Genomic DNA, 13299 nt, shown 5'->3' with positions numbered 1-13299 from the left:
CTTTTCATCATTTTATTCCTTTTCTCAGACTCCTCCTATTATTTTATTCCTTTTCTCAGACTCCTCCTATTGGTGTCTTTATCTTCCCCTGCTCGCTGTGGTGGCCTCTGGGTCAGGTTCAATGCTGGCAGCCTCTAAGGCAACACTGGGAATTATTGTTAATTTATGCATGTGCATTATTATCCAGATGCCTGTTAAATACAAAGCAAGAATTTGTTCATTTTCGGTGTGGGATCTGGGCAGAGACACTGCAGGAAAACGCGTGATTTATGTTCATCCCTACTGTTGGAATGAGTTTCACTGTGAGACACATAAAAGATTTTTAAGAAGTTCAGCCTAAAGTTTTGTTTCCTAAATCCATCTCAAACCTGCTGCAAAATTCAGTGCCCTTAGATTAATACTGGATTATCTGTGATTTATCAGATGTTCAGCCAGATTTTCAAATACGATAATTCCATCTAATTACATCSGTCTTCCTCAAGTCTGCAGCTCRCATTTRGATGTTTTAAAGAACTTYTAAGTGTTTTGCAAGTTGCTTTAGRCATGAAATTTTCTWGTTTTCTTGCACWCAGAGTCTACCCAGTGSMCTGAGAGGTGACTAAAGGTAAAAGCATTGCTCGATAAGAGCTGTGAACCCTAAAATACCTCTAAAACCTTGATGCACAGCAGACTTTTCATGTAAAACTTGTATAAAGTCACATTCTTCAGCTCCTAAATGCAGGGAATGTTGASATTTCACAGAATTTTCAGCACAGGKTTGAATTCCACCCAGGAGGTGAAATCTGCTCTGCCATGTGCTGCTTGCCATGGGTGCAGCAGAAGCTCTGCAATGATTTGTGCCCCCCTTTCTGTGACCCTGAGGTTGTGCTGCAGAGCCAGGCCTGAGCTGCTGTGATGTTCTGGTTCACAGATGTTCACAGATGTTCACAGATGCTCACAGATGTTCACAGATGTTCTGTTGTTCTCAGGTGTGATGGGTGAGTACGAGCCAAAGATCGAGGTGCGCTTTCCAGAAATCACCCACGCAGCCAAGGGCTCCTCTGTCAGGCTGGAGTGCTTTGCCCTCGGAAAGTAAGAGCTTTGTTTTTATTAAATATTATTTTTATTAAATTTATTTGGCCCCTTAAATCATTGTATTAAATGTCAGTCCTTGCACTGCTCCTTTCGCATTTGCGCGTTGGAATTGTTCTGGTCAGAGTGGGATTTGTGAATCTTGGATTTTTTTAACCTCACATTGGTTGTTTCTGTGCCGTGTGTTCCCAAGGCAATGAGACAGAACACGGTGCTGGAACTGAAGCTGGCTTGGGTGCAGCTCAGAGCTGGGGGAGGGAATGTGGGAAGCAGAGGGAAAACTGGAACAAAGGTTTTCTTTCTTGAGATGAGACCTGACTCCAGGTGATTGTACAGTCATACCTGCATCCATAAAAATAAGATTTTTTTTTTTTTTGCCTCTGTGACATCAGCACAGAATGGTTTGGCTTGGGAGGAACCCTAAGGATCATCCCTGCATGGCAGGGACACCTCCCAGTGTCCCAAGCTGCTCCCAGCCCCAATGTCCAGCCTGCCCTTGGGCACTGCCAGGGATCCAGGGGCAGCCACAGCTGCTCTGGGAATTCCATCCCAGCCCCTCTCCACCCTCCCAGGGAACAATTCCTTCCCAATATCCCATCCAAACTTACTGTTCTTCAGTTTGAAGCCATTCCCTGTGTCCTGTCCCCCCATCCCTTGTCCCTCAAGGTCACACTGAGTTCACCCCAAAGCTTCTCTTCTCCAGGTGAACAATCCCAGCTCTCCCAGCCTTTCCTCCCAGCAGAGCTGCTCCATCCTCTGCTCATCCTGGACTCTCTCATTGCTTAGAATTAACTGTGGGAATCAGATTTTGTTYGAAGTGCAATGATCTCCTGATACTCCTACCTCCAAAGCCGAGGAGCAAACCCAGCAGCAGCCCTTCCTTCAAAAAAAACCTCCATTTTCCTTGGAATAGCCTTAATTTTCCTGAGTTTTCTTCCCCTGCTGTGTCCATTCCCAGCCTCAGTGGTGGCTCAAGAGCTGCTCTGCATTCAGGGAGCACCAGGGAGCAGAATCTCTGTAACCAGCCTGCAAACYCCAGTCTTTCCAACGAGCATGGTTTTCCCTGGAAAAGCCCAAATAACCCTTAMATTGTTGACCTCTATTTAGTTTAAGTTCACTTTGACAATCCATTTTAAGGCTGTGAGCTTTTAAAGTGTTTAGAGCTTTCCCAGAGGTTAAAAGCCTGACTCGCAGACAGCACAAATTAATCAAATGTTCCACTGGAACCTACGCTGGGAAGTAGAAAAATAAAGCAAATAAAAAGTTAATAAGATTGAAATGGCCTTGCCTTTCAGATCAGATTTCTGGATAAACTAATACTGGAGCTAATTTTTATTAAAGCTACATGCACTTTTTTTTGGCCCAAAAGCAGTACCAGACTTTAGCACTCCTGCTCAAASTGATTTTCTCTTCCAAATTCTTCTCTTGAAATACCTCCCTAATTGTGTGTTAGTCCGTGCAGGCTTTACATTTCAAGTTGTCATTTCTTATTTCCATCTGTTGCGTGGAAAGCACTGAACAATGATACAGAAAAAAGCAGATAAATGAGATGTACAAAGCAGCGACATCTCAGTGAAGGGGTAAAGATGGGTCACGTTAATGTGATGTGCAGATGTTGCCATTTTAAGGGGATCTTAAGGAGGAAAAGGGGGAYTTAAAGGACATATGGATAATGAGATCCCACAGGGAACACCTTTTATGCAGTGCTCAGGAATGGCTGAGAGGGTTAATGCAGCTTTAATGTAGATTTTCCACTTCATGTGCAGGAAAGCAGTACTGCCACACTTCCCTGGAGTTATCCTGATAAAGACCAGGGATCCAYGGGCCAAAATCCACCTTCCACACCCTCTGTGGTGTCACACTGCTGATGCAGTGGAGGTGCTGCTTGGGAGCAGAGGTTCCTGAGTRGTGCCACCAGAGAATTTCTGATTTTCTCCTCTTAAATTTTATTTTTATAAGCTCAATGTCTTGCACAGAACTGCACAGATTTCAGCCTGRTTTTTTTTTCCTTCCTAAACAGAGCCTTAAACCCAATTTCTACCAACACGTCCATCAGTGGAAAAGCTTTATTTCAGAGCTGGCATTTAGACGTGAATAAAGCAAGCGAAACAGATTGCAGGTGAAACACTCTTAACTTATGAGATAAGGGCAGATTTCTGCAGGCACGCAGGTGATTAGTGGCATTGTGAAAAGCTGGAACTTTCCTGCCTCCAACCGTTCACAATTGCGGTCAGAACCATCCAAACACCGCCTGCCCCTCCGGATTCCCAAATTCCGCTGAAACCCCGGCCCCTGCTATTGTGTGTTTATGTTCAAATCAATTCCAGCCCAGCATTTGTTGAGCTGTGCCTCTGCTCTGCCACGGGAACCGGTGGTTATTATCTCACCTGGGTTTCAGAACGGCGTTCCCATTATCCGTAATTTTCTGTATTCACACTGCTCGGCCGCCGGCTCAGACAATGCCGCGGCTGCCGCTGCCCGTGAATAACAGAAATCTTTCCCACCGGAGGCAGATCATAGGCAACCCGCTGGGGTTTTGGTCTGCAAAAGTCTTAAATGAGAGTAGTTTGGGGGTATTTAGAGAAATAGCATCTCTTTTCTGTGCGGAGCAGCAAATCGCACCGATTGCGCCGCGCTCAAAAGGCGCTTCCGCAGTTCAGACGCAGCTATGAGAGGCCAGGCTTAGGGCTGAGTTTAAAACTCACCTTAAAACATCTTAAAGATGCCCTTTTTTACCGTGGGGGAACTCAAAGTCACCCAAAATGTGCCCCTGAGGGACACCCTGGGGTGTGCATTCCATGTAGTTCTGTTGTGAAGCTCTTTTCCCATTTCACATTAAAATATCCCAAATGGTTTTTCATATCATGTACTGACCCCATAAATTCCTCTTTTGAGGAAAATAAAAGGGTGCAAATATCAGAATTTATCCCTGGAAAGAGGGTTTGGAGGGATGGATCCCAAATGGATGAAGGTTCCCAGGCCGGTTTTTGACTTTGAACCTTATTTTGTAGAGCAGACCCCAAAAATAGGACAGAAGATTTTGGAAAGGAAATTGGTGTTCACTGTGATGGAAATATAATAATAATAATTAAAATATAATACAATAAAAATTGCAGCTCTCTGATGAAACAGAACAGGCAAAAAACTGCACCTTTCTCTTAATCCTTTAAAAGAGGGAAAACTGAAATATGAAATAGTGGCCTCAGTATTTCAAATCCTGCAGCCTGTGGCAGTTTAATGGAAGAGATGAGACTTTGTGTTCTGCACCAATATTCATTATGATGACAGTGTTTAATATTATGCCAGTATTAAAAGTCCTGCTTTGGATCAAGCTCGATTAATCATGCCATATATCCAAATTATTGTTCCCTGTCTTTYAGGGGATTGAGCACCATGGAAAGAATTATGTTCAGTTGAGTTATGCTGCACTGCTTTCTGTAGATTTCTCTCAAAATAACTTTTTTTTTCCTGTTGCACAAATAAGAATGGTCCCTGGAATGAAAATAAGCAAAGTAGTTTCCATGTCTGGTGCACATATTTATTAAACTGTGTCTGTGGTTTATGTTTTTCTTCATTCCCTTCTCAAAGAAAAGGAAATAATCAGCTCAGAATCCCTGCAGATGGGCTGTTGCCAGCTCAGGTCGTAAAAAGCATGTGTGAATAATATAAAAAACAAGATTTCTTTCACCCCACAATATTCCTTTTCCATGGTAAGATCCCACCTATTCCTCTAAACGCATTCATGGAAGGGTTTTTTCCAGCAGCTCTTGGCATAAGTAGATAATCACACAGCTCTAAGGGGGTTCCAAATAACCATTTTTATTAAATTTACATAAAAATCCCAGGCTTCACCTCTGGTGCATTCTCAAGTTGGTTGTGTGGGAGGCTTTCAAAGGATCGATTGCAGGATTCTGAAATTGCAGATATGGGAATGACTCGTGGCTCTGCAAGCCAAGTTTGCTGCTCTCAGCCCCATTTCTGAGCAAACCAGAGCCCGAGGATTTGTTCTGTCAGGGATCCCCTCTCACCCAGGTCACACCTTGCAGACAAGTGCTGCACTCAGGGAATCCATCAGGAGGATCCAAAGTGAAATATTTTAATTACGGCGCTCCTCAGATCCCAATTCCTCCTGGCATCAGCATCTTCTGCAGTTCAGCTCAGGCTCATTTCTCTAACGAACCATGGGACTCATTACCCAAAATGCAGATTGGATTTCCTTTTGAAGGGCCCCCAGATGCACAGGACAAAAGATGAGGCTCTCTCCCCATGCATCATCTTTGCTGGGARAGGTGGATCCTCCCTCGTGCCGTGGGTTCTCATTCTGCAGACAAATTAATTTCGCGTTTGCCGTGACAAGGCTTGTCACCAACCACGAAATATTTTCCATCTCCTTTTCTTTCCCAGTTAGTAACTTATGGTTTGGTGATTCTGCCGCCTGGATGGTGGAATATAAATTAAATTAGCGCTCCTAGATGCTCTGAAGGTTTCAAATAAACTGCAGATTTATGTACTAAGACGCTCTCATATTTATGCACTGTTTTCTTATTTACTCAGGAGGAAGCCAGACTTTGTCTATGAAGTGTAATAAATTTGGGAAGTGCACTCATTGTTTCTTTATGTATTGCAAAACTTTTTAGGCCCAAGCAGTTACTTGGTTTTAATCTGGATATTGGGAGGGATTGAATGACAAAAAGAGCAGCCTTAACAATCCTGTGATTCTGTGCCAACACTTCTGGAGGAGGCAGCACTTTCAATAATTCATTCTGGAAAAAACAAACCCTTACAAATTTCCTAGGAAGGAATAGTATTAAACGAGTTTATATCTGAAATAGTTTTTGGTCTCATTGCAAGGAACAATTAATAAAGGTGGTGGTGGCAGTGGTTGTTGTCCAGAAAGATCTGGAATTTTTACAGCTTGAACCAAAATGAGCACGAGCAGAATAAAATCTCAGTTGTTTTTTGCAGCTCTTTCTCTGCTTGACATTCCTGTTTGTGGRAAATTGTCCCGAGAACTCACATTTCTCCCAAATCCTGGTTCTTCTTGCTTAGAGGGAACTTGTGAACATCCCAGACTCAAAATGCAGAAATCAGGCCCAGGCTTCCTGAATTATTAAGAAATTAATCCATTCTCCATTTGTGATTTGATTGCTTTGTTCAATAAACAAGGACTTGAATTTAAATAATTGAAGGTGCGAGCAGTTACAGTCTCTGCTAAAAAGGAATAAATTCTTTGTAAGTTAGCACTGCRGGCAGAGACCTTGGAGACTGGAAACACAGACTTTTAATTTCCATGAAAGTTGTGTTTTCAATTGCTGATGCTACTTCCAGTGGAAAAGAAGTCAGCAATCAGCCAAAGCCTCTGTAAAAACTGATCAAATTTGAAGTTGTTAGAAAAAGCAACTTAGTTCAGTTTGCAGAAACAGCAAACAACTGTGAAATCCAAGACTATTAATATTTCAAAGTGTTTTGGTGACATAATAGATCATGAAAGTGAGGCTGGTGTGGTTTGTGATATTACCAGAAATCCAAGAGGTATTTATAGCTGCCTTCACACTTCACTGTTCTTTGTTGTATGGGATACGTTGATCCAAAAATAAATGGAAATGATTAAAAGCTTAAAAAAAGAAAGAAATATTCCTTTTTGTCTCTATCTCCTTCCAGCCTCAATGTTTTGTTCTTTCCTCACTCAATTCTCTGTCTCTTCTTTACGCTGGCTCCCATTTTTTATATTTAGATTTATTGGTATTTTTAGATCTTTTGAAATCTTGGCCAATATTTCCTATTTGGGGATATAAAAATACTTTTAGTGCTACAGGGAATTTGTTTGCTGGGAGAATCAATCAATAATTCAGTACTTTTGTGGTGTTTATTTGGATTTGCCAAGTTGTTCCTTCAATGGCACAGGGCTTAAAAACAGGTTTGAGCCCCAAGTAAGGGTCACTAAGGGGAAAACACAAACTTTCCAAAGGAAAAACATTGAATTGACTGAAGACTTCATCCCACTGTTGGCCTTGTGCTCCTAAATAAATTTAATGTGCAAAAAAATCTCAGTTTTATCATGAACCTCTGTATGTCATGCTTAGAAATTATTTATTTTTTAAGAACAGTGCCACTCTCACGCAAGGATTTGACATTCTTTTTCCTTTGCTCTCTCATTTTCTCTACTAAACACAATTCTTTAGTCCTGTCCCAAGTATCAGCTGGAAGAGGTCTGATGGAAACCCCTTTTCAAAGAAAATCCAACCCAACAGAACCAGAGGAGTTCTTGAAATCCCCGACGTTCAGCAGGAGGATGAGGGCTCCTACGAGTGTACCGCAGGAAACACTCGGGGAACCAACGTTGCCAGAGGTCAATTATTTGTCTATGGTAAGCAGATTAATTTAATTGCAGTTTTTAATGAAGAACAGGGTGTTTTGCAGATGTTTTTTTTTGCAGATGAAGCCTCGCAGCCCCTCGCTGGAGGTGGAAGGTGCAGGTTGGGTTAAGCTGATTGAGAACTATCAGGGGCTCTCGGTGACCTTCACTGCATCACAACCACAGCAAATGAAGATATTTTACACCAAAGCTGGGATTGGAAACGTGGGCAGTGCCCTGATGAAGTTGGAAAGGTTAATGAAAGGCAGAGAGATATCCCTGTACATTTCCATGACATGTTGAAGGCGGGGAGGGATTCAGAATGCAGCAGCAGAGGCAGAGCACGGATGGACTCAGGATCCTTCAGTGAAGGTGATTTCATCTCCTGCTCCAGCTGAGCTCTACTGTCCCATAAACAGAGGAGAACAAAGCAGAGAAACTCATCCCATTCCTCCSTCTCCTTCCAGTCTGGATAAAAGAATAATCTGGGAAACTCTTCTCCTCTCCTCGTCCCTTCCCGTGTGCATTAATTTCCCGTCACACGGGACGGTCCCTCACAGCCAGGCTGAATTATGGCCTCTTTAGTCCAATTGTTAACACCCARGGAAAGAGACATATTTTGACAGGAATAAGAGCAGAGATCTTTTCTTTGCCTCATAAATCTTTCAAAGGAGAAAGCAAAAAAAAAAATTAAACACAGCAGCGAGGAGAAAAAAAAATCACAGCAAGCGAGACTGAGCCTCCAGTTAACATCTGTTGAGAAGGCTCTGGCAAGTATTTTCCTTTTTCTTTTTTTAAGTAAATCTCTTCTAATGAAGAGATGCAGGCTTTGCTGATAAGCTACCAGGCTCCTGCAGCCATGGCTAATATTGAGATGTATGCCAGGAATAGAACAGTCTGCTGCTGGTTTAAATATTTCATTATTTCCTTGCTTTCAGGGGGTAGTTTTTGCTCTCATTGCACACTGATTTTTTTCACCACATCAATCAAGCAGTTCTATTAAAATTAAGTTCACTAGATTACCTGGACATGATTGATAACGGCACAGGCAATTATAAAATTATGATCAGTTAATTCAATCTAAAACAATGTGCTTATTAACTGTGCTTTGTACATTAATTAAGAGCTGCTCATGGTGAAATGTATAAACAGCGCTCACAAAGCCTTGGCATGAGGTTTTTTTGTCAGATTAGGAGCRTGCTGGTAAATTATCTCTGTAATTGATTCCCTCTTGCTCCTTTTCTGTTTTCTGGGGTTTTCCTCTGGAGGAAGGTTKTCTCCAAGAAATGGGGATTCTTTTCTGGACACTGCTTTGGGTGTGACCCCTCCAGCCCATGCTTTAGGCTCTGGGAGCAGCAAAAATTACATGTAATAAAAATTGATTTTAAGAAAGTTGAACTCCATCCGTGTAGAATCTTGGAGAACGTAAAGAGGCTCAGATTTTCTTCAGAGAAAGACTCCTCAGAAATGAGGACGTGCTTTCAATAACCATATCCTCAATTTCAGGTATCTAAAATTCCTATTTCTCCAAATTTAGGCCACAAAAATGGATAAAATCTTAACCAAACTGCCTGTCTCTGAGGCACTCATTTCTAACATTTTCCCCACCTTTCCCCAAAGTTTAATGTCAGGGAATTGTAGAGAATTCATTTGCAGCATAGTAAAAATGTGTTGAACAGATATTAATTAGCCCTGCTCGGTTCATTAATTAATGGTAGCATACCTSAAGCAAAATCACTTTTCTCCTGCTTAAAATGATTTGCATTTTCTTTGCAGCACCCCCTGAATGGGAAAAAAAAATCCAAAATGCCTTTCTGTCTCTCTATGACAGTTTATTTTGGGAATGTAAGGCAAGAGGAAAACCCAGCCCTTCCTACAGCTGGTTAAAAAATGGCCAGCCCCTCATGTCAGAGGTAAGATTCTTGTTGTCTTGGTTGATTTCTTCCTCATATTTTTTGAGTTTTTAAAATTCTTTATCCATAACATTAATTTCATAGTACATTAATTAAGTTWCCCAAAAACTAAGTAAAGATTAATGTTTCGAAATAAATATAATAGCACAAACTCTTTGCAACACACAGCCTCGGGTTTTGGACTTCATCTTTATTGGAAAAGCATGAAATTGCAGTTTAGAGAAACACCAATTTCTTCATGTGAATTATCTAATTACTACAAGATAGGGCTGTAGGTATAGAAGAGCTTAAAAATAGGAATTACAGTTGGTGAAAGAAACATTAAATACATTTGTGGTTGTAATCTGCAGTTTGGGGAACTGTTAGGATGCCAAAAGACTGGAAGAACATTCCCAAGCTGGAATTGAAAAATGCTGAGCCTCGAATTGCACTTTTCTGTTGTTTCTGTTCGCAATCAGCAGCTGGGGGACCCTGCTCTCCTGCTGAGTTAATCCTTTAACTTCATTAATGTCAGCTCTGGAAATCTGCTAATTTTGGGAGGAATATTTTCTGGTGCTCTGTAGAGGGATGATCAAGCACAGAAAGCCATATAAAGGTRTAAGGAAGAGATGGACAAGTGCAAAATGTCCCTTAAAAGGACCAAGAAGGGGAAATTTGGAGCTCAAACATTTGAAATCCGTGATCAGATTCTTCATTAGCCAGATCTCAGAGAGCCCTGAGCTTCCAGGCACAATTCCTGCATTTTTGTGGTGGCCAAGCTCTGGCACATCCACCCTCCACCCTTCASCTGTTGGCACTTCAGTGACAAGAGGATCTTTGAGTTCTGCTGAGGCCAAGTTTCCCTTTTTTATTTTTATTTTTGGACCATCCATCCAGCATCTCTGGGGCACACGATGGCTCATCCGTGAGGCATTTTTCACTTGGATGGGAAAAAATAATACTGTGATTAATTCCTGTCTAGCAAGAACGCATACAGGAGAATTTCCAGAACATATGGGCTAAATTAGCACCTGCTGGGCTGCAGAACCAGCTCTTATTTGATTTGGTAACATTTATTTGAAGAAGTCAGAGTGGGGTCCAATCTTCCATATCATTTTCTGCTGGAGCAGTCCTAAACAGACCCAACCTGCATCTGAGGAAAATAGCCAGAATTTACCTGGATTGCAGTTTTTCTGAACCTGCTCGTTGTCACCTCTTTTTGAGCAAGATTATCTCGTGCCTCTCTCTTTGAAGGCAGCAATATTTAGAGTCTGTCACTCTTCAATTGCGCCGCTTCAATAAAGAAGAATGAGGTGCTCGACAGATGCATTTTCCACCAACGTTTTCCCAGYACTTACAGTGGGCTGTAAATGAAATTCTTCAGGCAACAAAACGCTGGATTCTATTGCTCAATGGGCAGAATGGGCATTTGGAGGGGAAAGTACAAGGGAAATGTAATAAAATATTCAGTTGGAATTCTCCTAGGAAGAATAACATGCAGGTGCTTTTCACCCTGGGGTTGATTCTGATTGTCTCCTCTCTGTCAAACCTCTCTGCCCGACCACCTGGCTGGTCAGCCCAGCATTATTCCTGCTCGTGTACACAACGTGCTTCATTCTTCGCTTTGTCTGAGCGGCTCAAAGGAGCTCAAAGGGGAATTTGGGATGAGTGTGGAACACCAGTCTCGCTTCAGAGAGAGGTTTTGTATTCAAAGAGTGTTTGTAAAAATAGAATGCATTGAGAGGACAGCAAACAGCCCGGAGGTAAAACTAAGTATGCAAAAGATATCCGTGGCGAGAGCCTTGGAAAAAATTATCGGCGGCTAAGGAATGTAATGTTGTTAATTAGTTTGCCACACACCAGGCACGCAGCCCCAGGCTGTGCTCTCATCACATTTCTGAGCTAAACAAGCTTGGGCTGGGTCAGTTTGTCGTTGGGAGATCTCCAAGGCAAAGCTGGAATTTTGGAAAACAAGCCCGGGGTGTGTGTGATGGTGCCCAGGACCCCCTGAGCCCCGGGCAGCAGGAAAGGGATTGGGATTGGGATTCTGCCCCACTCGGGTGAGACCCAGCACAGGAGGGACCTGGAGCTGCTGGAGAGAACCCAGGGGAGGCTCCAGGATGAGCAGAGGATGGAGCAGCTCTGCTGGGAGGAAAGGCTGGGAGAGCTGGGATTGTTCACCTGGAGAGGAGAAGCTTTGGGGTGAGCTCAGTGCCTGAAAGAAAGACAGACAGAGATGATGGACAAGGGACGGAGCAACAGGACAACAGGGAATGGCTTCAAACTGCCACAGGGCAGGGTTAGATGGGATATTGGGAATAAATCCTTCCCTGTGAGGATGGGGGGCCCTGGCACAGGGTGCCCAGAGCAGCTGTGGCTGCCCCTGGATCCCTGGCAGTGCCCAAGGCCAGGCTGGACATTGGGGCTGGGAGCAGCCTGGGATAGTGGGAGGTGTCCCTGCCCATGGCTGGGGTGGCACTGGATGACCTTTAAAATCCCTCCAACCCAAACCATTCTGGGATTTTGTGACAGACCTGTTCATCCTCTGACTCCAGACTCTCCCATTCCTGCTGCTGAGGACTAAAGGAGCAGCAGCATCCTCCCAGTGAGATTCGCTGTTCAGACTCGTACTTGGTGATGGGATTTACATTCCCCATGGGTGTCTTCCAAACTCATCTGTTTTGGGGAATGTTTTTTTATTTTTTTCCCCCTCAGCGCTACACTTTGCATTTCAGCTATTATTGCCTCCAGAGGGTAGTAATTGTAAAATCACAAGATATTTTGCTTTAAGTTATGATTGCAGCATGAAACAGGCTTTTTGCTGTTTTCCAAAACAGAGCAAGCAAAACTTCTTCTAACACACCAAATTCCAAGCTCGGGTCCAAACACACCCAGTGTGCAGCTTCCTCTCTTTGAGCAGAACTGCTGAGGGAAGTTGGTGTGTRTARAAACACAAGCCTGGAGGARAAATCTCTTCCTGTGCTCTCAGCAKCTGCCTGGGGCTTTCCAATGGCAATTTCAGAGGAGCTTTTCCAATGGAGCTTTCCCAGTGATTGATTTTTCTGTGATTTGTGGTGTGACAATGTCCAAAATGTTCCTGTTATTGGAGCAGCTCTGTCCCCTGTGGAGCTTTTCTGACCACCTGAGGTTGTCACCATCAGATTTATCTGCTGGGGTGATGTTCCACCACGTCCCCAACCAGGGGTGAGGGGCTGCTCCATGGGATCCAGGTGGAAAATACTCCCAGGGTGGAAGGAGGGATACCCGCCCTGGGGTAGCTCCTCCTGTGCCACCTCCATGGTGAAGGATAACCACAGATTCCCGGCTCAGTGCAGAAAAACTCAGGGAAAACCTGGAAAAACCCACCCAAAGCAATTCCCACATTTCCTGAAAAGATGGRAGAGCTCAGAGGGCTGAAAACCCAACCACCACCATAGGACACATCCTATTTCTGATGTGTTCACCCACATCACTCCTGAAAAAACAACATTTCTGCTCTGAGTCACCATCAGGTGCATCAGTGTGATACTCAAAACCCTTTTATTTGTTCGCTCATCGGCTCTGCCAATGTTTTTTTCCTTGTTTTTCTCTTCTCAGGAAAGAATTCAAATAGAAAATGGGACTCTSCTCATCCCCATGCTGAATGTGTCAGACTCAGGCCTCTATCAGTGCGTGGCAGAAAACAAATATGATACAATTTATGCCAATGCTGAGCTGAGGGTGATTGGTGAGTAAATGGCACCAAAATGAGCAGGTACCCGGTAAAAAGTACACTCATTGAAAAAAAAAATTCAATTAAAGAAAAGTGGAGATGAAATTCTACCTGGCAGCTCAAACATGATGATATTTCTCTGCTCTTCACATGGAAATACGTGGTTTTCTTTTTGGTTTAGTTTCATGGCTTGTTTGGGTGAAGAATCTAATCCGTGTGTGGTGGTTTTTTTATCACACCTTCACCAGTTTAATGAATGCTGTTTCTCA

General features: G+C 43.1%; 1 protein-coding gene across 1 annotated transcript in view; it reads left to right on the top strand.

Annotated features, from left to right (window-relative positions):
- The window catches only part of CNTN6 (contactin 6), a gene marked incomplete at its 5' end in the record, with an annotated part of 54822 nt that overhangs the window by 8402 nt on the left and 33121 nt on the right, over positions 1-13299 (top strand). The window contains 4 exon segments of the mRNA XM_057378264.1: positions 969-1071; positions 7254-7438; positions 9203-9339; positions 12916-13045. Coding sequence (XP_057234247.1) covers positions 969-1071; positions 7254-7438; positions 9203-9339; positions 12916-13045 — 555 coding nt within the window.

This window comes from Malurus melanocephalus, unplaced genomic scaffold (genome assembly GCF_030028575.1).
Source record: "Malurus melanocephalus ecotype Western Australia unplaced genomic scaffold, MMel_1.1 scaffold_351, whole genome shotgun sequence".
Taxonomy (NCBI): Eukaryota; Metazoa; Chordata; class Aves; order Passeriformes; family Maluridae; genus Malurus; species Malurus melanocephalus.
This window is presented reverse-complemented; position numbering and strand designations above follow the sequence as displayed.